The sequence below is a fragment of the Salvelinus alpinus genome, chromosome 34, assembly GCF_045679555.1.
Source record: "Salvelinus alpinus chromosome 34, SLU_Salpinus.1, whole genome shotgun sequence".
Classification (NCBI taxonomy): domain Eukaryota; kingdom Metazoa; phylum Chordata; class Actinopteri; order Salmoniformes; family Salmonidae; genus Salvelinus; species Salvelinus alpinus.
The window spans coordinates 26,202,075-26,227,509 of record NC_092119.1 but is presented as its reverse complement, the minus strand read 5'-3'; the positions used below and the strand labels follow the sequence as shown (position 1 = coordinate 26,227,509).

Sequence of the window (25,435 nt, the reverse complement as noted above, 5' to 3'; positions counted from 1 at the left end):
CGTGGTTGGAAGAAGAGGAGGACCAATGCGCAGCGTGCTAAGTGTCCATAATGATATATTTATGCCATAGTTTGTTCATCTCAATTGTCAGTTGAAACCACATTTGGTGGCGGCAAGTCAGCCATATCAGCTATGTTTTTTAAACGGCAGTAAATGAGGCTGAATGAACTGTTTCACTACCAGACAAGGCTCTGTTGATAGCCAGGTGTAGCAGCGGTAAGGATTCACTCCATGGTGCTGAAAAAAAAGCTCTGCTGTTGGGACATTTTTATGTAGTCCCAACCAGTTTGTGGGTACCTTTTGTCGCCGTTATAGTGCAAGTAATGTATTGTTTAGTGTTGTGTTGTGTAGTGGCTTTACTGGCATGCGTTAATATTTGTTAGATTTTTTTGCCCCACCAAGATTTACATGTTAAAATCGCAACTGTCCTAGTGTACACTCTTGGGTAATAGTTTTGGCAGAATAATCAATTATTCTCTTGTCTCTATCCTACCTGTGGTCTCTCAGTAGGCAATGGTGTCAGTCGAGTCACCCGACTGCGCAAGTGCGCGTACTCCAGTACTCGCTTGCTGGGGAAACTTCATTCGGAACATCACTGTGTATAAGGACACTTGTCTCTCGGATTTCTCTCTCTCTTGAAAAAAAAAGATTCTGAAAAAACACCTTCCTCAACTCCGCTTTGAAGGACGTAAACACTCCAAACAGGTAGACATTCATGATTAAGGTGCGCACAGTTAGAGTTAGTAGCCTATAAACAGTTTGTGTTTATCAACAAATGGCTTAGGACAAACACAAATATCCTATAATAATAGAGAATAGAGTGTTCAAATGTAGTGTTTTACAGTTTAGCACTGAGTCTCTGTGTCTGCATTTCGGACAGAGCTGGACAATTGCAACTACATTGTGTCAAGGTATGACATGGGTGCGTCTTAATACGAGGAGCTGCCTCCTTTCCTATGTCATATTTCTTAGTCCTTACTAATATGAAAGGATTGGATATAGGTGAGTGCATTTTAGCAGTTACTCCAGCTCAACAATATTGCTTGGCTCTGAAATAGGACAATAGTAAAGATTACACTTGTATTTGAACCTGTGTCTCTGACAAGAGAAACACTTTATTGGGTTGGAATGTATGCAGACTTTGCTTTTGAATAGTTGGATGCACCTTGATGACATTCTTTCCATCTGCATCCATCTTATCACTCACACACCTTTCCTCCTAGTCACATCATGCTGTGGTATTTTATTTTAACCTGATGTCTGTTGGTGTCATGCCATCATTACAGTAGGTAGGTGTCTTTGTTTTTTTATTTTTTTTATTTCACCTTTATTTAACCAGGTAGTCAAGTTGAGAACACGTTCTCATTTACAATTGCGACCTGGCCAAGATAAAGCAAAGCAGTTCGACACATACAACAACACAGAGTTACACATGGAGTAAAACAAACATACATAATACAGTAGAAAAATAAGTCTATATACAATGTGAGCAAGTGAGGTGAGATGGGAGGTGAAGGCAAACAAAATATATATAAATAAAAATATAATAAAAATATAAAAAAGGCCATGGTGGCGAAGTAAATACAATAACACTGGAATGGTTGGTTTGCAGTGGAAGAATGTGCAAAGCGACCAAAGGAGGAATTGGTTTTGGGGGTGACCAGAGAGATATACCTGCTGGAGCGCGTGCTACAGGTGGGTGCTGCTATGGTGACCAGCGAGCTGAGATAAGGGGGGACTTTACCTAGCAGGGTCTTGTAAATGACCTGGAGCCAGTGGGTTTGGCGACGAGTATGAAGCGAGGGCCAGCCAACGAGAGTGTACAGGTTGCAGTGGTGAGTAGTATATGGGGCTTTGGTGACAAAACGGATGGCACTGTGATAGACTGCATCCAATTTATTGAGTAGGGTATTGGAGGCTATTTTGTAAATGACATCACCGAAGTCGAGGATTGGTAGGATGGTCAGTTTTACAAGGGTATGTTTGGCAGCATGAGTGAAGGATGCTTTGTTGCGGAATAGGAAGCCAATTCTAGATTTAACTTTGGATTGGAGATGTTTGATGTGAGTCTGGAAGGAGAGTTTACAGTCTAACCAGACACCTTTTATTTTTTTTATTTTACCGTTATTTTACCAGGTAAGTTGACTGAGAACACGTTCTCATTTGCAGCAACGACCTGGGGAATAGTTACAGGGGAGAGGAGGGGGATGAATGAGCCAATTGAAAACTGGGGATTATTAGGTGACCGTGATGGTTGAGGGCCAGATTGGGAATTTAGCCAGGACACCGGGGTTAACACCCCTACTCTTACGATAAGTGCCATGGGATCTTTAATGACCTCAGAGAGTCAGGACACCCGTTTAACGTCCCATCCGAAAGACGGCACCCTACACAGAGCAGTGTCCCCAATCACTGCCCTGGGGCATTGGGATCTTTGTTTAGACCAGAGGAAAGAGTGCCTCCTACTGGCCCTCCAACACCACTTCCAGCAGCACCTGGTCTCCCATCCAGGGACTGACCAGGACCAACCCTGCTTAGCTTCAGAAGCAAGCCAGCAGTGGTATGCAGGGTGGTATGCTGCTGGCGAGGTATTTGTAGTTGTCCACATATTCTAAGTCAGAGCCGTCCAGAGTAGTGATGTTGGACAGGCGGGCAGGTGCAGGCAGCGATCGGTTGAAGAGCATGCATTTAGTTTTACTTGTATTTAAGAGCAATTGGAGGCCACGGAAGGAGAGTTGTATGGCATTGAAGCTCGCCTGGAGGGTTGTTAACACAGTGTCCAAAGAAGGGCCAGAAGTATACAGAATAGTGTCGTATGGAGTAACACTACATACCAAACTCTTAACCCACAGCAATGTGTACCCAAGCTTTCGCAATTACATTGAACCATGCTAAGTATGACTTCACAACTGATATTGAATAAGAGAAGCCTTTCCCTTGGAGCGAGGACGGCCGAGGGGTCAAGACACACAGTGACCACAGGAATTCCATCTAGGGACAATATGTGCTTTTGAGTAGGAATAAAGGAGCAATTAGATTGAAAATATACCATAGTAATATGACACAAGGAAGAAAAAACAAAACACATCCAGGTTTAAAGGACAGAATTCAGACTTTCATATCATCAGTAATTACTACATAGTACACGCTTGAAAACACCCAAAACAGCTGTCTTTTTCCAAACTTTGCCAACTGCTATACTCAGAAAATCACACAGACTGTCATTCCCATTTCATACGCTGCTTACGTTCACATCAAAACGAAACAAAAGAAGCCTTCTTCAGACAAGTTTCTGCTACACAGTCTGAATATTTTCTGAGTTTAGGTTGTTCTTGAAGTGCCAGGTTTCTGTATGCTTATTTGCATGTGAGACTGGAAGTACAGGACCCTGTAAAGTGACTATGATTTCTGTGTCAAAACACTTTCAACTTTAGGGCTGTCTCGTTGGACCACAGAGGCTGGCTTGGCACTACTGTACTCTCTAGTCAAAGTTGTCATCAAATAAGCAACAGGCGAGCGAGGGAAGCAAGAATGACCAAGAAGGGAGATTAAAAAAGCATCACAATTGACTTGAGTAGCTCTGAGTAGAACTGCGATTCAGATGTAGGATCTTCATTTGAGACAGTTTTCTACAGCAGGAAAATAATCCTGCAGCAACAGGAAATGTGAATTATTCTGTGAATTATAATGAATGTACATTTTTGTTGGGGTTTATACATTTTTTGTAAGGGAAAATCAAGTCTGAAATTTCTAAGTGGAAATTACAATCTTCAGAAGCCTTTTTAAACCTCAAATACACTACAAGTGTGTTGCAAGAATGTTCTCCTGCAACAGGGTGACCAAATTAAGATCCTACATCTGTATGAATTTATTATAGAAATAAACCACATCCGTTTCTTTGCATAAAAGGGTATACAACAGCAGTATTGCCTTGGTCCCCTTGTTGTTCATAGGATGACTGAGGTGATGAACACACAGGAACCTGTGATAAAGGACTTCAGTGTAGCTGGAGCAGTATCAGGGGATCAGGGCATATCCTTTCAGGTGAGTCTACTGTTGCCTCAATCCGTCCGTCCATCCATCCATCCATCCAACAGTCACTCAACCAAGAGATTAATTGACAGCCTACCAATTACGAATGTGCCTTTAATTTTGGATCTTTCTTGTAAAATGTTGTATGAGCTCTCATTGCAAGGATCTCAGATTTGAACTTCAAATCCCTATAAGAAAGAGTAAAACACCCTAATAAAGAGTCAATCGACCCTACTTCTTGTGTCCAGATTTTCCCAGATACCCATGAGCGGAATCCCAAGCTATCCAAGAGACTTCCCTCTATTGTGGTGGAGCCCTCTGATGGGGGCAATGTGGAAAGTGGGGAGCTCCGCTGGCCCCCTATGGATCCCAACTCTGTAGAGGCCCCAGGCGGGATGCTGCCCCACAAACACACTCCTCTTCAGACCACACAGGACCAGACCGCAGGTAGGATAACCTGGCATGATATTCTGATTACCTCAATGTAAAGTGTGTGTGTGTGAGAGAGACTCTTTCCCTATCTGATTGTGACACCTCTCTCCATGTGTCTCCCAGATGAAGATCTGAATCTCGGGGTGCAGGACAGCAGTGAAGTGGTGTATGGGGCCGTAGTGGAGGAATCTAACTGAGAAGATCTTCCATCCACCTCCACAGCTGCTATCACTGTAAATGTGTCCAGAGTAACAAAGATAGACAGGTGGGCAGGGGCACTAAGGAGAGTGGAGGAGGGACTTGGAGGGTCGTTACCCTCACACCCTGCGCACTGCAAGAAAACCAATGAGTTCATTCTGATGTTTCAGGCTATACAGCGGTCTGTAAAAGCTGTCTTCAATAGCGTGCTTGTGCAGTTTCATATACATGCAGACTAGATCACAGCTACGCAGCACTGAATAATTTTGTTGTCCTCTCTTTGTAGATATTTTGATACCTTGTGTAAAAATGTGGAGTACTTTGTAAGAACTGAGGTGTTTTTGAACAGCAGTATTCAAAGTTGTGTCCAGCATGTATACTCCAAGTAAAATGTAAGCTAGATAAAGTGGTGACAACTGTGGGTATTCCTGTCTAGTGAAAAACTATGATTCTGAATGTGTAAGTGAGTTCTTTCATCTTGTTCTACCATAAAAAGCAGCAGCTAACATCCAGAGATAGTCCTAGTTGTTACAATCAATGGGAGTAAAAATGCTGTGTATGTACCGCAACTGCATTTTTCTCCTCTGCAGTTTATATAAACTGCAATCAAAAAGTGAGTGCTGAGATTGAAGCCTCAGTTATTGCACAAACAATAAAGTCTTTAGGCTTGCCAAACCTTTTTTGTTGATTTTGTCAGCCTGTGCCTTTATACTTTTCTCCCCCTCTCTCTCACCCTCTTCATGTCGATCCACTCCCCACCATCCACAATCTCCATGTCTGATGGCTCTCTTGGATCTGGGTTCCTGGTATAGGTCAGATTCAGTGTCTTCATCTAGACACAGACATGAGTGGCAGGGACTCAATCTTATTTTTCTATCTCTCTCTCCTTTTTGGATGTGACCTTTCAGCTGACAGCCTTGTTAAGAGCCCTTCGGCACAGCAAACATGCTCACCTCTGGAAAAACAAAAGGGCAGCATTGGAGAGCAAAGGAGTGAAAGAGAAAAAATAAATATGGTGTAGAATATTTTATCAAATGTCTATTATTTTAATGGAATGTCAATACTGTGCACTATTTAGAGGCTCACTGGGTCTTCAAATTTGATGAAGACTCACAATGATGTATCAAAATATTAGACAAAGTACCAAACTACTGCAGCAGGACTCTAGTGATTTAGTATGTTACTCCTTGATTATTTTTATAACTATTTCAACATAAACACCAGACATCATTTTTCTCTTTGGTCACAATAGCATATTGTGCCCTCAAGTAGAAATAGTTGTGCTTTTACATACAGCTACAGCCATGTCAAAAGGTAACAGCCATTTGACATGGCTGCAGCATCACCATGGCAAGCAGATTTCCATATCATTTCTGAAGCTATATTTGACCCAGTTGTATAAAACCTGCCTGTTGATTCTCTCTGCATGTTGATACAATCACCATCACCAGTGTCCCCTTTATCATGGTGATTATCATCACAAGTACATTTACAACCTTCTGTCTGTGTTTTTTCCATCCTCTTTGATTTTTATTTTGTTCCATTTTGTAGGACAAAGAGTGAGCCACGTCAGACAGCCACTTCCCTCCCTGTTTATGTAAAAGTGCCTTTTGATAGAATAGCATTAAGGTGAGGTGCATCAGGTGGGTTTTTTTCAGCTTTTAAAAGGGATCTTTGTTCTTGTGGTGCCCACGCTGTGTTCCCACTTTCATCTTCCTCTTCTGCTGGCTTCAAACAGGTCCTTTAAAGCGGGTCGTGATGGGTCAAGTTAGATTCCCCACCACACACCACACCTAACCTATCTCTGCTCAGTCTCACCACCCACCCAGCATCCTCAGCCTTTAACATCACTTTCAGCCTCCTCTCGCCCAGCAGGAACTGGATGGGGATGTTGTCTCCCCATCATCAGGGCAGCAGGGCAGAGAACTCTCATGGCAGGGTCATTAAGCTTAAATGAGGCCAAGGTCAGGAAAACTAGGACATGCCTGTCCATTTGCGTCCGACTGTCTTTTCCCACCCAGACCAAGGACTGAAATTAAGGCTTTGAGAGGGCATGTCTTTTGGCAGTTATTCACTCACTGTAAATGATGTGAAGGTGAGAGAGAACCTTTAGAGGCAGAGCTTCTCCAATGAGGCCATAAAGATTCACAGCATAATCTCCCAACAGTGATTCTCTGCCTCTTGTTTACTGTCCATATGGTCATTTATCCTGCAAAGGCTCTTAACCACACCAACTTAAACTACTATACATTCAGTTCATGTAATCAGGGAGATAGAACAACAGCCTCACTACAGAATTACAAGCAAAAATGCACTTTCTGAATGCTTGTTTTATAGAATAACATTAATCAGTGTAACATGGCCACTATCATTTCAGTGAAGAACTCAAGGCTACTTCTCTCTGTTAGTGATGCAGTCCACATATGTACCACATCAGAAGGTCACACCTGTAACCTTTCCAACACGCATTAAATGTCATTTTAATCAATTGTAGATAAGAGGCACTACAAATGGCAGAGCCGAGGAGAACTTCAGTTGGCAGCATAAAATGGCACATTAACAGTTTCTTTGTCACAATCATCTGAACTGTCGCAGTGTGAATCCTTTCATGAGACAGATTTGTTTCTAGTATGTTTCTCTAAGATAAAGTTATAATTATGCAGTGCATTCGGAAAATATTCAGATCCCTTGATTTTTTCCACATTTTGTTACGTTACAGCCTTATTCTAAAATTGAGGAAGTCGTTTTTTCCCCTCATCAATCTACTCACAATACCCCATAATGACAAAACAGGGTTTAAAAATGTGTTGCAAATTTATAAAAAAATAAATAAATGACATAATACATTTACATAAGTATTCAAATCAAATCAAATTGTATTAGTCACATATGCCGAATACAACAGGTGTAGACCTTACAGTGAAATGCTTACTTACAAGCCCTTAACCAACAATGTAGTTAAAAAAATTACGAACAAGAATAAGAAAATACAAGGAACAAGTAATGAAAGAGCAGCAGTAAAATAACAATAGCGAGACTACATACAGGGGGTACCGGTACAGAGTCAATGTGCGGGGGCACCGGCTGTTTGAAGTAATTGAGGCAATATGTACATGTAGGTAGCGTTATTAAAGTGACTATACATAGATAATAACAGAGAGTAGCAGCGGAGAAAAAGAGGAGGTGGGGGGGGGGGCAATGCAAATAGTCTGGGTAGCCATTTGATAAGAGTCTTATGGCTTCGGGGTAGAAGCTGTTTATTAACCTCTTGGACCTAGACTTAGCGCTCCGGTACCGCTTGCTGTGTGGTAGCAGAGAGAACAGTCTATGACTAGGGTGGCTGGAGTCTTTGACAATTTTTAGGGCCTTCCTCTGACACCGTCTGGTATAGAGGTCCTGGATGGCAGGAAGCTTGGCCCCATTGATGTACTGGGCCGTATGCACTACCCTCTGTAGTGCCTTGCGGTCGGAGGCCGAGCAGTTGCCATACCAGGCAATGATGCAACCAGTCAGGATGCGCTCGATGGTGCAGCTGTAGAACCTTTTGAGGATCTGAGGACCCATGCCAAACCTTTTCAGTCTCCTGCGGGGGGAATAGGTTTTGTCGTGCCCTCTTCACGAATGTCTAGGTGTGCTTGGACCATGTTAATTTGTTGGTGATGTGGACACCAAGGAACTTGAATTTCTCAACCTGCTCCACTACAGCCCCGTCGATGAGAATGGGGTGTGCTCGGTCCTCCTTTTCCTGTAGTCCACAATCATCTCCTTAGTCTTGATCACGTTGAGGGAGAGGTTGTTGTCCTGGCACCACCCGGCCAGGTCTCTGACCTCCTCCCTATAGGCTGTCTCATCATTGTCGGTGATCAGGCCTACCACTGTTGTGTCATCGGCAAACTTAATGATGGTGTTGGAGTCATGCCTGACCGTGCAGTCATGAGTGAAAAGGGAGTACAGGAGGGGACTGAGCACGCACCCCTGAGGGGCCCTCGTGTTGAGGATCAGCGTGGCGGATGTGTTGTTACCTACCCTTACTGCCTAGGAGCGGCCCGTCAGGAAGTCCAGGATCCAGCTGCAGAGGGAGGTGTTTAGTCCCAGGGTCCTTAGCTTATTTATGAGCTTTGAGGGCACTATGGTGTTGAACGCTGAGCTACTGTATAGTCAATGAATAGCATTCTCACATAGGTGTTCCTTTTGTCCAGTTGGGAAAGGGCAGTGTGGAGTGCAATAGAGATTGAATCATCTGTGGATCTGTTAGGGCGGTATGCAAATTGGAGTTCAGACCCTTTATTCAGTACTTTTTTGAAGCACCTGTCATGACGTGGCCCTTTCTGGGTATAGAGCGTGGCATCCCACTCTCTCTCCTACACCCAGGTTCTGTTATCTCAGGTCGTAAATTCCTGGAGGAGACTCTCTACTTCTGGCCATGCAGTATAGAGAGAGAGAGTTTCACAGTAGAAAAAAGGAACTTCTTCTACATCACAGAACTTGAAAACTGAACAATATCCATGTTTTGGAGAATGTGTAAACGGTCGGTGGAGAAGCCAGCTACGACCCGGTCCGTTTTGTTTCATGTTTGTGACCTCATGAAAGACAATACAGCCACATTACCATAGCTCTGTTTATACAGGTTCCTCTGTTAAGAGGTTTGCATCTAATTATTGTATAAAATGAATGAGTAAATATTCAACTATTTGTGAAATTATGTAAGGTGATGTTGAACCGTTAATGTGAGAGAATTAGATTCCCTGTAAAGTTTAACTAAGTCATTGGCCCGCCCCCATGAGCACAGACATGATCTGGCTCATGGGACAGCCCTTTTCTACTGTTACGAATAAAACCCCCACCTGAAGAAATCCTCTTCAGACCACACGTACCTCGGTCAGCTGAGGGGCGAAGGTTGAGTAGAGACCACAAAAACCTCAGTCTAAGCTAAGGTTGTAATGGTTGTTGAATACCTAACCATACCACATGGAGCATTGGCTACATGGGTGGAAATGGTTTAACTCTGAGACTATCGATCCCGACAGAATAAGAGCAAATCTTCGATACTAATTACTAGTCTGCAGCTAGAAATTATGTGAACCTGAGATACGAAGACCGACAACCGCCGAAACATCTATTCTATAAGAACATTTCTGAATGGTACTCTGAGGTATCCATTCAAACCACGAAAGACTCCAGGGAAGCAGAGAGACGCTTGGATGAACTTTCCAACAGAGAGACGGACGATTCCAACAGAGATCACGACGACACACTGAGCGTAAATATATATTGATTGCAATTATTCCCGAATGAATGAGCGTTCATGTGCAAAGGATTAGCATTTCAATTAATATAATTATCAACTGTGTAGTGTCTCTTTTGTCTTTCCTGCCATTCTCAGTCCACACCCACTTCCCTTTGTCCACCAAGCCGTCATATCGGCTTAGCCCATTAGGGAACCTCCCCTATCATTTCCTAGTAACCATATCTACTGTTTATTTGTTTATGCATTTCTGTGATTATTTAGTTAGTAAATAAATTATTAAGACAATTGGTGTATGGATGATTCATAGTAAAGGCTGGGTTCGTGCAGATAACCAACAATTTACGACGTTTGGAATGAGACTAACGTGAGGTAAAGAATAATTCATTAATTAGAAGAGTTATATTAGGAAAATTAAAACTTTGTAATCTGAAGATTTTCCTTGGTGCCCCGACTTCATAGTTAATTATATTTACATGATTCGTTTAATCACGTAATAATAATTACAGAAAATTGATTTGATAAAATAACAGTCTTCAATTTAATGATGCCAAAGACACGACACACCTTTGGCAGAGATTACAGCCTCGAGTCTTCTAGGGTATAACGCTACAGGCTTGGCACATCTGTATTTGGGGAGTTTCTCCCATTCTTCACTGCAGATCCTCTCAAGCTCTGTCAGGTTGGATGGGGAGCGTCGGTGCACAATTATTTTCAGGTCTCTCCAGAGATGTTCGATTGGGTTCAAGTCCGGGCTCTGGCTGGGCCACTCAAGGATATTCAGAGGCTTGTTCCAAGCCACTCCTGCATTGTCTTGGCTCTGTGCTGAGGGTTGCTGGCCTTTTGGAAGGTGAACTTTCGCCCTAGAACTTTCGTCCTGAGCGCTCTAGAGCAGGTTTTCATCAAGGATCTCTTTGTACTTTGCTCCGTTCATCTTTCCCTCGAAAAAAAACATCCCCACAGCATGATGCTGCCACCACGATGCTTCACCGCAGGGATGGTGCCAGGTCTCCTCCAGACGCTTGGCATTCAAGCTAAAGAGTTCAATCTTGTTTTCATCAGACCAGAGAATCTTGTTTCTGAGAGTCTTTAGGCGCCTTTTGGCAAACTCCAAGCGTGCTGTAATGTGCATTTTACTGAGGAGTGGCTTCTGTCTGGCCACTCTACCATAGAGGCCTGATTGGTGGAGTGCTACAGAGATGGTTGTCCTTCTGGAAGGTTCTCCCATCTCCACAGAGGAACTCTGACGCTCTGTCAGAGTGACCATCGGGTTCTTGGTCACCTCCCTGACCAAGGACCTTCTCCCCTGATTGCTCAGTTTGGCAGAGCGGCCAGCTCTAGGAAGAGTCTTGGATGTACCAAATGTATTCCATTTAAGAATGATGGAAGCCACTGTGTTCTTGGGGACCTTCAATGCTGCAGACATTTGTTGGTACCCTTCCCCAGATCTGTGTGTAATGTTTGTCGTCGGAAGGAGACCAAGGTGCAGCGTTGTAGGCGTACATTCTTTTAATTTAATGTTCCACCAAGAAAAACAATAAACAATACAACGAACGAAAAGCTTCGTCGTGCAAACTACATGCACTCAAACAAAGACAAGATCCCACACTGAAGGAGGGAAAAAAGGCTGCATAAGTATGATCCCCAATCAGAGACAATGAAAGACAGCTGCCTCTGATTGGGAACCACACTGGCCAAAACACAAAGAAATAGAGAACATAGAATGTCCACCCAAATCACACCCTGACCTAACCAAACATAGAGAATAACAAGGATCTCTAAGGTTAGGGCGTGACACTGTGCCTAGACATAATCCTGTCTCGGAGCTCTATGAACAATTCCTTCGACCTCATGGCTTGGTTTTTGCTCTGACATGCACTGTCAACTGTGGGACCTTATATAGACAGGTGTGTGCCTTTCCAAATCATGTCCAATCAATTGACTTTACCACAGGTGGTCTACAATCAAGTTGTAGAAACATCTCATTGATGATCAATGGAAACAGAATGCACCTGAGCTCAATTTCGAGTCTCATAGCGAAGGGTCTGAGTACTTATTTAAATAAGATATTTCTGTTTTCGCTTTGATGTTATGGGGTATTGTGTGTAGATTGAAGAGGATTTTTTTTATTTAACACATTTTTTAATAAGGCTGTAACGTACTAAAATGTGGAAAAAGTCCAAGGGTATGAATACTTTCCGAATGCACTGTATTACAAATCAGAATAAATCATCCAAATCATATAATTTGAGTATATATTACAAATATTCAAATTACTGTGCATAGATCTTGCAACTGTACCAACTGTACACTTAGAAACGGGTCAGTTCCTCCTCACAGGCGTGCACACCCGCACCCACCCACACACACACACACACACACACACACACACACACACACACACACACACACACACACACACACACACACACACACACACACACACACACACACACACACACACACACACACACACACACACTTTCTCACTCAGAGTGATTCATTATTGGCAAACAGCCAATCCCAATGGGTAGGAGTGCTATATTTACCATTGCACTCCATGATGAAGCAGGAGGGAATGATAAAACAGCCCCTTACAGACAAATCTCTCGACATGAACGATGAAGAGAAAGAAAGGTTGTAGATATTTGATAGAATTTATCTTTCCAGACACAAACCAGTGACTGAATTGGGTTCCAAAAACAAACAAACAAGCAATCAGCATCTCTAGAGAAAAACCTCTCTGACCTCTGGATGTAGGTAGTTGAGTTCCCCTTCGTTGGGTTGCACAATGGGAGTATGAGGCATCTCCAGGTGGTGTTTGAAAAACATTTTTGTTGCTGATGTGATGCCTGTGTTTCCAGTGGTATTACTGGTGGTTTTTCTAACATTCCCCAGTTTCATGGGCAAACCCTGGGGCATCTCTGGTACTCACACACTAAACGGAGCCAATGTTACAGTATAGCTTTATGCATCATTAATGAGCCCCCATCCTCCTGCCCCAGATGCTCAAAGCCCCCGTGGTTGGCTCATATTACCACCCTTTCCCTGGCACTACAACGGTGAGAGGGGGCAGAGGTATACTATCATACCTGTATCTGGCATGTCAGAGCTTACCTGCCATCACATAAAACAGATGGCTCTTGACTTTCAATATGCAGTCACACAAGGTTGGCAGATATTCCAAAGTTTATTTTCGACCTCCAAACACAGCTGTATGTTTCTGTCTCCACATAGCTGGTGAATAGAAATACATTGTGTTTGTCACAAACAGACAGCTTAACTTGAGTGGATTGATTATGAAACCAGCCAGCCACCTATGTCGGTGACACTGACCGATGAGGGTGGATAGTTGTTGCAGAACAGCCTGGAAAAGACCACCTTCCTGCTACAGGATGGGCTCAGGCTAGGCTGGAATCCCTCTGATGTGAGCTTATCGATCTTTGGGTATTATATGACATTTGAAGAGCAGTTTTTGTTTTTGCTTCGTTGCTCGTGTTGTTGGAAAATATGATTTTCAGTGCTGAAAGATTTACTACAACACCCCTAAATACACAATATTTTCATAAAATATTTTGTTATAATTTTTGTTACCTCTAAGCTAAATCCATCCCTCTATCTTAGTCCTATAGAGATGGAAATAGATCTCTCCTTAGAAATAACCCCTTTTCCCAAGGACATTACCATTGAGGGCTTCCACCATTTTAAAATAGTGGGCTGGGGATTCCTATGGGTTGGGAGCGGTCAGCCAATGATCAGAGCATTGTCTTCTTCTTCAAATTGGGTGCTATTGTTTGTAAGTGGCTTTAAGCTATATCACCGCCATCTAGTGGCAACCAGTGGTGTAAAAAGTACCCAATTGTCATACCTGAGTAAAAGTTAAGATACCTTAACATAAAAGTAAAAGTAAAAGTGGAAGTCACCCAGTAAAATACTACTTGAGTAAAAGTCTAAAAGTATTGGGTTTTAAATATACTTAAGTATCAAAAGTAATTATATATGCTACAATATACTTAAGTATCAAAAGTAAAAGTATAAATCATTTGAAAATACTTATATTAAGCTAACCAGACAGCACAGTTTTCTTGTTTTGTTTAATTTACAGATAGCCAGGGGCACACTCCAACACTCAGACATAATTTACAAATTAAGCATTTGTGTTTAGTGAGTCCGCCAGATCAGAGGCAGTAGAGGTGACCAGGGATGTTCTCTTGATAAGTATGTGAATTGGACCATTTTCCTGTCACCCTCCACCTCTCAAAATGTAACAAGTACTTTTGGGTGTCAGGGAAAATGTATGGAGTAGAAAGTACATACTTTTTTTTAGGAATATAGTCGCGTAAAAGTAAAAGTTGTTTACACCACTGGTGGCAACAATAAATGAATGACACACAATATTTGTTTCAGTCATCAATGGCACTGCCCTTGCTCTCACAGACACCTAATGGGACAAATAAAAATATGAGTCTTCTAGCTAAGTCTATGGTTTAAGTCTATGGTTATTCCTCATCTCCTATTTGCTCTTGTGCCCTCTTTCCCCTCTGTCACTTTCACAATTTTCTCTCCGGACACACAGAGCTCTGTTTTGACTGGATTACTCACTGAGCCCATCCAGGCATCTTACAGCCCAGTCTGCTTGTCAAATGCAATCACAATGGCTGGCATGTCCATCTCATACAGGGAGATGATCCTCCTCTCTGGTGGCACATCTAACAGCTGGGATATTACCATTTGACCATCCATGACCATCCTCAGTGCCAGGAGGGGAGCAAGGAGTGGATTGTGATCAGATCTTCCTGACTACTTTCGTAGGTAGTCAGGCACGCATTGTACACTTACAAGTGTAGACTGATCTGGACAGTGAAACCATTTAAATCATCATTATCCCGCCTTCTAAAATAATTTACAGGTGGCACCATTGACTTATGGCATCAATATGTGTATAAAATAAATACATATTATTTTGAAAGAATAGCTGGCAAATAATTTGCATACAGGGAGGGACCAGTAAATCGGGTCACAATACTGACACAGTGAATGGATATGAAAAACATTTTAATACCATGTGTAGACATATTTCTGTAAATGTGGGCACAATCAGAATGTGGATCAGATCAGGACAAAGGGCGCATGTTAGTGCCAGGTAATAAAGGAGGCTTCTGAAACCTACTCTAGAGTATCATGGTCACACAATATATCGATAGTATAAAAAAACAAATGTATAATTGAAATAGTCAGCACAATAGGATAATATAAAGTACATTGAGTAAATGTCACTACCACTACCTGGTATAATTTTATCATATGCTAAATGTACTGATCAAACAGTACATTTATAGATGATTGACAGTAGCCTACGCTCATATCGTACATAATACACCTACATTTTTGCCTCCATAAGTCTGTTTACTTATGTGACCTTTCTCACAAGACAGACCATTTAAACTACTGTGAAAATGCTCCTATTAAAGTAAATGTATTCTTTTCAAATGGTAAAGCTCTCAGTGGATTATAGTGCAACCATTAAGGCTGTTGCTCACATGCTCCTGCCACCAGCTGATACAGTTGAAGTCGGAAGTTTACATACACTTAGGTTGGAGTCAATAAAACTTGTTTTTCAACCACTCCACAAATGTCTTGTTAACGAACTATCGTTTTGGCAAGTCGGTGAGGATACACTAAGTTGACTGTGCCTTTAAACAGCTTGGAAAAGTCCAGAAAATGATGTCATGGCTTTAGAAGCTTCTGATAGGCTAATTGACATAATTTGAGTCAATTGGAGGTGTACCTGTGGATGTATTTTAAGGCCTACCTTCAAACTCAGTGCCTCTTTGCTTGACATCATGGGAAAATCAAAATAAATCAGCCAAGACCTCAGAAAAACAATTGTAGACCTCCACAAGTCTGGTTCATCATTGGGAGCAATTTCCAAACGCCTGAAGGTACCACGTTCATCTGTACAAACAATAGTACGCAAGTATAAACACCATGGGACCACGCAGCCGTCATACCGCTGAGGAAGGAGACGCGTTCTGTCTCCTAGAGATGAACGTACTTTGGTTCAAAAAGTGCAAATCAATCCCAGAACAACAGCAAAGGACCTTGTGAAGATGTTGGAGAAAACGGGTACAAAAGTATCTATATCCACAGTAAAACGAGTCCTATATCGACATAACCTGAAAGGCTGCTCAGCAAGGAAGAAGCCACAGCTCCAAAACCGCCATAAAAAAGCCAGAATACAGTTTGCAACTGCACATGGGACAAAGATTGCACTTTTTGGAGAAATGTCCTCTGGTCTGATGAAACAAAACTAGAACTGTTTGGCCATAATGACCATCGTTATGTTTGGAGGAAAAAGGGGGATTCTTGCAAGCCGAAGAACACCATCCCAACCATGAAGCATGGGGGTGGCAGCATCATGTTGTGGGGGTGCTTTGCTGCAGGAGGGACTGGTGCACTTCACAAAATAGATGGCATCATGAGGGAGGAAAATTATGTGGAAATATTGAAGCAACATTTCAAGACATCAGTCAGGAAGTTAAAGCTTGGTTGCAAATGGGTCTTCCAAATGGACAATGACCCAGAGCATACTTCCAAAGTTGTGGCAAAATGGCTTAAGGACAATAAAGTCAAGGTATTGGAGTGGCCATCACAAAGCCCTGACCTCAATCCCATAGAAAAATTGTGGGCAGTACTGAAAAAGCGTGTGCGAGCAAGGAGGCCTACAAACCTAACTCGGTTACACCAACTCTGTCAGGAGGAATGGGCCAAAATTCACCCAACTTATTGTGAGAAGCTTGTGGAAGGCTACCCGAAACGATTGACCCAAGTTAAACAATTTAAAGGCAATGCTACCAAATACTAATTGAGTGTATATAAACTTCTGACCCACTGAGAAAGTGATGAAAGAAATAAAAGTTTAAATAAATCATTCTCTCTACCATTATTCTGACATTTCACATTCTTAAAATAAAGTGGTGATCCTAACTGACACAAGACAGGGATTTTTTACAAGGATTAAATGTCAGGAATTGTGAAAAACTGAGTTTAAATGTATTTGGCTAAGGTGTATGTTAACTTCTGACTTCAACTCTATCTGTGACCATGGCTGGTGTAAAAGCCCAACGGTCTGAATTGTCTGAGGAAAGTTCCACTGAACATGGCTCGAACACATCCCACAAAGCTCTTCTGACAACCTAGAGAGAGAGAAAACATTTCACCCCTCTTCTCCAGCTCTTTTTGCCCTTTCTCTCACTCACACACATTTTCATAAAAGCTACTCTGACAACATAGGGCTGGAGAGAAACACATTTCACCTGGGTGTTCTCCTTCCTCCGCTGAGTAGAGAGAGGGAACAGGATGAGTCATAATTTTCATATCATGCTGAAGTTAGACACATACATGAGCAGAACATTGATAGACAGAATTACATTAAAAAGCACTTTGTGTGATTCACCTCTATCACGTATACACAAGGGAGTCAAGAAGCAGGTGCAGAAAGAGGGTTTAATAATGATGATGCTAGGTAGATGAACAAAAGGGTAGCGTACTGAATGTGAAAATAAATCAATACTGCCTGATGACTGAGGCTACTGAGGGCTAAATAAAGGGAAAGTAATCAAGGTGATGATGAAGTCCAGGTGTGTGTAATGATGGGGAGTAGGTGTGCGTAATGATGGTGAGCAGCTGTGCGTAATAATGGTTTCCAGGACCAGTAGTTAGTAGACCGGCGACTTCGAGCGCTGGAGAGGGGGAGCGGGAGTAGGCATGACAATATTCCCCCTGAAACACAGCTCCAGTTGTAGGACGACGCCGACCAGGAGGACGGCCCCGAGGGCGAGGAGCGGGCCTGTCCAGACGACGGAGTTGGAAATCCCGGACGATGTTGTGGTCCAGGATGTCGGCCGCCGAAACCCAACAGTGCGCCTCTGGGCCGTACCCCTCCCAGTCCACCAGATACTGAAGCCGCCCCTACGACGTTGGGAGTCCAGTAGGGACCTGACAGCATTGGCAGGGGTCCCATCGATGTCCAGGGGAGGCGGAGTGGTGTCGCGGTGTGCGGCATCAGCCATGGGACCATGAACCAAGGAGGGAAACATGAAAAGAGGGTGAGATCCGGTAGTTGGTGGGCAGTTGTAAATGGTAAGTTACCTCCTTGACCCTCCAGAGGACCTTGAAGTGCCCCACAGACCGGGGTCTCAGCTTCCAGCAGGGCAGGCGGCGCGTGAAGTTCCTGGTGGAGAGCCAGACGCGATCACCAGGATGGAACACGGGAGCCTCACTGCGGTGACGGTCCGCCTGATCCTTCTGATGGCGGACAGCGCACTGGAACCTCACGTGGGCTGCATTCCACATGCCGGAACCACTCGTCCACTGCAGGGGCCTCATTCTGTCTCAGAGTCCAAGGGGGAGGAGTGAGTTCTGGGCATACTCCGTCCAGTGAAGGAACCGGGCATACTCCCCCTGTCGGTCCTGGCAGTGACTCCTTAGGAACCTCCCCAGCTCCTGGTTGGTCCTCTCCACCTGCCCGTTGGACTGAGGCCGGTACCCAGATGTGAGGCTGGCCATGGCCCCCATCTTCTCCATGAAGGCTCTCCATACCCGGGACGTGAATTGGGGGCCACGGTCAGAGACGATGTCCTCCGGAAGGCCATAGTGCCGGAAGACCTGCTGGAACAGTGCCTCAGCAACCTGGAGAACTGTAAGGAGAGCTGAGAGAGGGATAACACGGCAGGATTTGGAGAATCTGTCCACAACAACCATAACAGTGGTGAAACCATCAGATGGGGGGAGATCAGTAATGAAGTCCGCCCCTCTGCCCTATTGGACACCGGGTTGGGACGCATCGGACACCACAGAAGCTGGTGCCCCTCCTGGCCGCAATAGGGACAGAGAGGTGTGTGGCCCCTACCTCCATGGGTTCAGGCTATGCCTCAGGACAGCTGAAGGAGGAGGGCGAGGAGAGAGGTAGGTGCCGGCACTCCCGAAGAAGGTTATCCAGACGGATGGCCATCGGGATGAGTGCGTCCAAGGATGTGTTGTGAATCCCGACACGTCAACTTCATCTGGACCTCTTCGCGCAGTGCTCTCCGGAATAGAGTGCGGAGAGCCGGCTCATTCCATCCACTGGAGGCTGCCACAGTCCGAAAGGTGAGGGCATACTCCGCAGTGTTCTGGGCACCGTACTGGAGTTGGAGAAGTCGTTCACCTCCCTCTCTGCCTTCTGGAGGATGGTCGAAGACCTCCCTGAATAGAGCCATGAACCTCTCATTGGAACCTAGCTCTACCTCTCCTCTCTCCCAGACGGCGGTAGCCCACTCCAACGCCCGCCCGGTCAGCAGGGAAATGACCGTGGCAACCTTGGACCTCTCGGTAGTGGGAGTTCCCTTCTGAAGGGCAAAATAGAGGGAGCACTGGAGTAGGAAGCAATGGTATTTCGATCGAGTACCGTCATACTTATCCGAAAGGGACAGTCGGACATCGCCGACCTGGGCAGATAGCTGGGTAGGCTGGGGGACTGGCTCACTGTGACGACCAGTGGTAGGATGCCCTCTGATAGGGGTAGGGAGAGCCTCGCTGGTGGTGTCGAGGCGGTAGAGAACGTGGAGGAGCTCCTCCATGGCCGTACCCAGTTGCACCAGCTGGTCGTGGTGTTGATGGAGTAGATGACCCTGTTCCTTGAACGTCTGCAAGATGGTTTTATCCTCTGTTGCTTCCATATTCTGAGGCAGTATTCTATCACGTACTGTATATGCAGGGAGTCAGGAAGCAGGTGCAGAAAGAAACTTTAATACTGATGATGATGATGATGATGATGATGCAAGGCAACGTATTGTACGTGAAGATAAACCAATACTGCCTGATGACTGAGGCTACTTAGGGCTAAATAAAGGGAAAGTAGTCAAGGTGATGATGAAGTCCAGGTGTGCGTAATGATGGTTGCCAGGGACGTTGGTTAGTAGACCGGCGACATCGAGCACTGGAGAGGGGGAGCGGGAGGAGGAGGGAATACCTGACAGGTGCATCACACATTTTTATTTTACAATAAATTACATCACCAAGTGGTGAGCAAAATAAAGAGTAGTACCTAAAATAAAGACAGGCAACCTACAACTGTAACTATCACATACAATAGGTGATTCTGGTCTCACAGTGTCAACATATGAAAACATTCATATCACTAAGCATTAAACACTGCAAAGTCCCAATCCTAAAGGCCTCCTCTGAGAGAGCTGACAAGGCTATTTAAAGCTCTTCGCTTTGGGGATGACAGTCGATAATCTATCTCGCTCTCTACTGTACTGGGAATGTATAATTTAACACAAAGTATGCAGCACTAAAGTGACAAATTGTGTCTCTATTCCTCTCCTGGTTGCTGTGCTGTTCATGAGTGACTGTGGAGAGGATGGACCATTCCTAAGTGACCTCCATCTCCCTGGTTGGGCAGGTTTATCTCTCTGAAGCTAAAACCAGACCTGACACACTCTGTCTGGGCTCTGTCTGGGTGGTGGTGATGAGGTATGGAAGTTTTATTTTACAATGGATGTAGGGCTCTGTAGCCTGAATGCAAAGTAGCTGATTTTCATTTTAAAAGGGAGAATAAAGGGAGAATAAATGTTGGGTTTCCACCGATATACTGACTATTAGACGCAGCCTAGTTTAACTGTGTTAGGACAAGGGTAGAGTGATGTGAATGTTTTACTTCTTTAAAAAAACTTTATTTATAGATTTTCAGATATGAGAACAGAAACAGTACAACCCAACAGCTAATTTTCCCATCCCTCCCTCCCTCCCTCCCATCCATCCATCCCTCCAACCCACCCACCAAGGCATCATACAAGGATATGCTAGAAAAGTAAATTAAATATGACAGAAACAAACAGTAATACAAACAAAAACAATGGAAAAAGTTCAATAAAACGAAGTAAAAGACAGGCTCTCCAAAAACGGCAGTGAACGGGTTGTGGCTAACAGTTGTATGACATATGTGAGAATGCCTCAAAAATGGGATCCCAGAAGCCACTCAAAGATTGGCATGACCAAAACATGTGTCCCACAGTCACTGGACTGGTGGCATCTCAAACACTTGGGGTCAACATTTGGATATATTTTTGACAATCTGTCATTTGAGTAATGAAAGTGGTGCAAAACCTTAAACTGAATGAGCCCATGCCTTGTGCAAAATAATGAGGTGTGGATACGCTCAATACTTTGTTGTCATATATCATCGGGTAGGACAACACCAATGTCTTGCTCCCATGCAGATTTTGTACCTGCCAAGGAAGGCGGATTAATGTTCTGTATTATGTCGTATAATCTGGAGATTGTGCCCTTCAGATACGGGTTAAGATCTAAGCACCTATCAATTGGACACTAAGTGGGCTCAAGTGGAAATGAAGGGAAATGTTTTTGGCAAAGCTGCGAGTTTGCAGATATCTAAAAAAGTGGGTATTGGGAATATTACGGTCAACCTTCAGAGTATCGAATGAGACAAATGTGTTTTCAACAAATAGGTCACAAAAAAACACCAGACCATTCCTATACCAGAACGCTGTGTCAATCTGCAATGTTGGTAAGAGATCATTAAATGTTAATAGAGAGAAGCCGCTTGCTTGTTTAAACCTAAAGTGATTTTGGAATTGGGAGCAGATTTTAAGGGAGTTCTTGACAATGGGATTCAAAACATGGGTGCCAAGGTTCATGGGCAGTGGGGAGCCCAGGAGGGAGACCGGAGAAGTTGGAAGGCTTGACTGTAACTCCATGATGGCCCAAGTTGGACCATCCTTGTTTTCAAATGTAGAAACCCAATAAACACATTTAGATATATTTGCTGACCAATAGTAGTGTAGAAAATTGAGGCTTAGGTCTCTCTAAATATGTCACGGTTGTGTGTAGAGACGGACCAAGGCGCAGATGAGTTCCACATCTTTATTTATGTGAAACTTACATAAAACAAAAGGAAACAAACAACGAACCCGTAACATAAGAGGTGCTACATGCACTAACTCAAAACAAGATCCCACAAAACACAGTGGGGAAATGGCTGCCTAAATATGATCCCCAATCAGAGACAACGATAAACAGCTGCCTCTGATTGGGAACCATACCAGGCCAACATAGAAATAAAAAACCCTAGATAGGAACACCCCCCCTAGTCACACCCCGACCTAACCAAAATAGAGAATAAAAAGGCTCTCCATGGTCAGGGCGTGACAGTACCCCCACCCCCCCAAAGGTGCGGACTCCGGCCGTAAAACCTGAAACCAACTGGGGAGGGTAGGGGGGGTGACTATTGTCGGTGGCGGCTCCGGTGCGGGTCTTTGCCCCCACCCAGACCACGGGTCCGGTCAGGTAGAACACCATGCCCGGATAGGGCATCGGCGCAGAGGAGGGCCCCGGCCATGGAGCTGGGTTGGACGCAGCACCCGGACTGGGCACCGGCGCAGAGGAAGGCTCCGGCCTTGGAGCGGGACTGGACGCCGTGCCTGGACTGGGCACCGGAGCAGAGGGAGGCTCCTGCCCTGGAGCGGGACTGTACGCCTTGCCTGGACTGGGCACCGGCACAGAGGAAGGCTCCTGCCATGGAGCGGGACTGGACGCCGTGCCTGGACTGGACATCGGCACAGAGGAAGGCTCCGGCCTTGGAGCGGGACTGGACGCCGTGCCTGGACTGGGCACCGGCATAGAGGAAGACTCCTGCCATGGAGCGGGACTGGACGCCGTGCCTGGACTGGGCACCGGCGCAGAAGGAGGCTCCGGACCGTGGACCGTCGCAGGAGGTTCCGGACCGTGGACCGTCGCAGGAGGTTCCGGACCGTGGACCGTCTCAGGAGGTTCCAGACTGGGGACCGTCGCCGGAAGCTCTGGACTGGGGACCGTCGCCGGAAGCTCTGGACTGGTGACACGCACTTCAGGGCAAGTGCGGCACAGGACGTACCGGACTGGGGAGGCGCACTGGCGGCCTGATGCGTGGGGCCGGCACAGGTGGCACCGGACTGGTGACACGCACTTCAGGGCGAGTGTGAGGAGCAGGCACAGGACGTACCGGACTGGGGAGGCGCACTGGCGGCCTGATGTGTGGGGCCGGCACAGGTGGCACCGGACTGGTGACATGCACTTCAGGGCGAGTGCGAGGAGCAGGCACAGGACGTACCGGACTGGGGAGGCGCACTGGAGGCCTGATGCGTAGGGCCGGCACAGGTTGCACCGGACTGGTGACACGCTCTTCAGGGCGAGTGCGAGGAGCAGGCACAGGATATACCGGACTGTGGAGGCGCACTGGAGACCTGGTGCGTAGAGCCGGCACAGTTTTAACCAGACTGCTAGTACGCTCCTCAGGACGAGTACGGAGAGCTGACTCAGGTGGCAGTAAACTGATGACACGCTCCTTAGACACACTCCTGCATCATACACCAACCCAACAACTCTCTCATTTCTCTCTCCTCTAGTTTCTCCATCAGCTCACTGACGATCTCTGACTCTCTCCGTTCCTTCTCCTCCAGTTTCTCCCTCTTCTCCCAGACTGGCTCTGGCTCACTCCTCGGCTCCGCCGACCACCCCGTGTGCCGCGTACCCCAGCGTCGTCGCTGTCCTTCCTTCTCTCCTTGCATCTGCTTCCACGGAAGGCTTTCGTGTCCTGACATGATTTCCTCCCAAGTCCAGGATGTCTTCTCCTCCTTTATCTCCTCCCAAGCCCAGGATACCTTCTCCACCTGGGCACGCTGCTTGGTCCTGTTGTGGTGGGATCTTCTGTCACGGTTGTGTGTAGAGACGGACCAAGGCGCAGCGTGCTCTGAGTTCCACATCTTTATTTATGTGAAACTTACACAAAACAAAAGGAAACAAACAACGAACCGTAACATAAGAGGTGCTACATGCACTAACTCAAACAAGATCCCACAAAACACAGTGGGGAAATGGCTGCCTAAATATGATCCCCAATCAGAGACAATGATAAACAGCTGCCTCTGATTGGGAACCATACCAGGCCAACATAGAAATAAAAACACCTAGATAGGAACACCCCCCCTAGTCACACCCCGACCTAACCAAAATAGAGAATAAAAAAGGCTCTCTATGGTCAAGGCGTGACAAAATATACCTTTGTCATTCGTGGATTTGACTTACTCCAAATGAAGTTGGAAATGTAGCTGTCCAGTTGTTTGAACATCGACTTTGGCAGAAAAATGGGAATCATTTGGAATAAGTATAAAAACCTAGGTAGTACAGTCATCTTGACAGAATTAATGTGACCTGCTAATGAAATGGGAAGAGACAACCACCTTATGAAATTCTGCTTAGTGCGCTCCAGGGGTGTTTTGAAGTTATGTTTAAACAGAGTCTTAAATGACCATGTGACCTTTATCCCCAAATAAGTAAAGACCTGATGCTCCACCTTAAATGGGAAATTGGCATACCCAATTCCTTCTGCTAACTGATTAACTCTTGAAGCTAGGGGGCAGAATTTGTATGTTTGGAAAAATAACGTTCCCAATGTAAGCTGCCTATTTCTCAGGAATATGCATATAATTGACAGAGTAGGATAGAAAACACTCTAATGTTTCCAAAACTGTCAAAATATTGTCTGTGAGTATAACAGAACTGACATTGCAGGCGAAAACCTTATAAAACCTTATTTTGAAAAATCCCTGTTCCATTGCCTGCCTTTCGTCCATTTAAAGGAATATCAACCAGATTCCTATTCCTATGGCCTCCTCAGGGTGTGAACAGTCTTTAGACATAGTTTCAAGCTTTTATTCTGAAAAATAAGAGAGATATATCAAATCGTGTCAGTGGATAGCCAGATGTCCTTCCATTAGTTGATACGCTCGAAAGTGGTAGCTCAACATTCTCTTTCTCTCTTGTATTGAATAGTTTACAGTCCGGTTGAAATATTATCGATTATTTATGTTAAAAACAACCTGAGGATTGATTATAAAAAACGTTTGACATGTTTCTACGAACTTTACGGATACTATTTGGAATTTTCGTCAACCCTTGATGACCTGCCTAAGGCTGTGGAATACTGAACATAACGCGCCAACCAAATGGAGGTTTTTGAATATAAAAATAATCTTTATCGAACTGGGAGTCTTGTGAGTGCAAACATCCGAAGATCATCAAAGGTAAGCTATTAATTTTATTGCTTTTATGACTTTCGTGATCAATCTACATTGCTGCTAGGTGTTTGTAATGTTTTGTCTAGTGATCGATAAACTCACACAAACGCTTGGATTGCTTTCACTGTAAAGCATATTTTCAAAATCTGACAGGTGGATTAACAACAAGCTAAGCTGTGTTTTGCTATATTGCACTTGTGATTTCATGAATATAAATATTTTTTGCAATTCTTTTTGAATTTGGCGCTCTGCAATTCAGCGGTTGTTGATGAAAATGATCCCGCTAAAGGGATCCGTGCATCAAGAAGTTAATGGGGAAGAGCACACTTTTTGTTAGGTTTAATTTATAACCAGAGAATGTCCCAAAACCTTGTAGCATGTCCAAGAGATAGGGTATAGGCTCCACAGG

At 44.6% G+C, this 25,435-nt stretch overlaps 1 protein-coding gene across 3 annotated transcripts; it reads left to right on the top strand.

Moving 5' to 3' along the window:
• Positions 1-555: 555 nt before the first annotated feature.
• LOC139563743 (protein LBH-like) lies at positions 556-5,263 on the top strand. 3 transcript variants are annotated; one of them, XM_071382652.1, is made up of 4 exons: positions 556-724; positions 3,954-4,044; positions 4,281-4,479; positions 4,588-5,263. In XM_071382652.1, exons 2-4 carry the CDS (start codon positions 3,955-3,957, stop codon positions 4,659-4,661), a joined length of 363 nt encoding a protein of 120 aa, XP_071238753.1. In that variant the 5' UTR covers positions 556-724; position 3,954; the 3' UTR covers positions 4,662-5,263. The 3 variants fall into 3 exon arrangements, with proteins under 3 accessions (XP_071238753.1, XP_071238752.1, XP_071238754.1); XM_071382651.1 differs by having other exon boundaries at positions 559-705; XM_071382653.1 differs by lacking the exon at positions 556-724 and adding an exon at positions 869-1,002.
• The last annotated feature ends 20,172 nt before the right edge of the window (positions 5,264-25,435 follow it).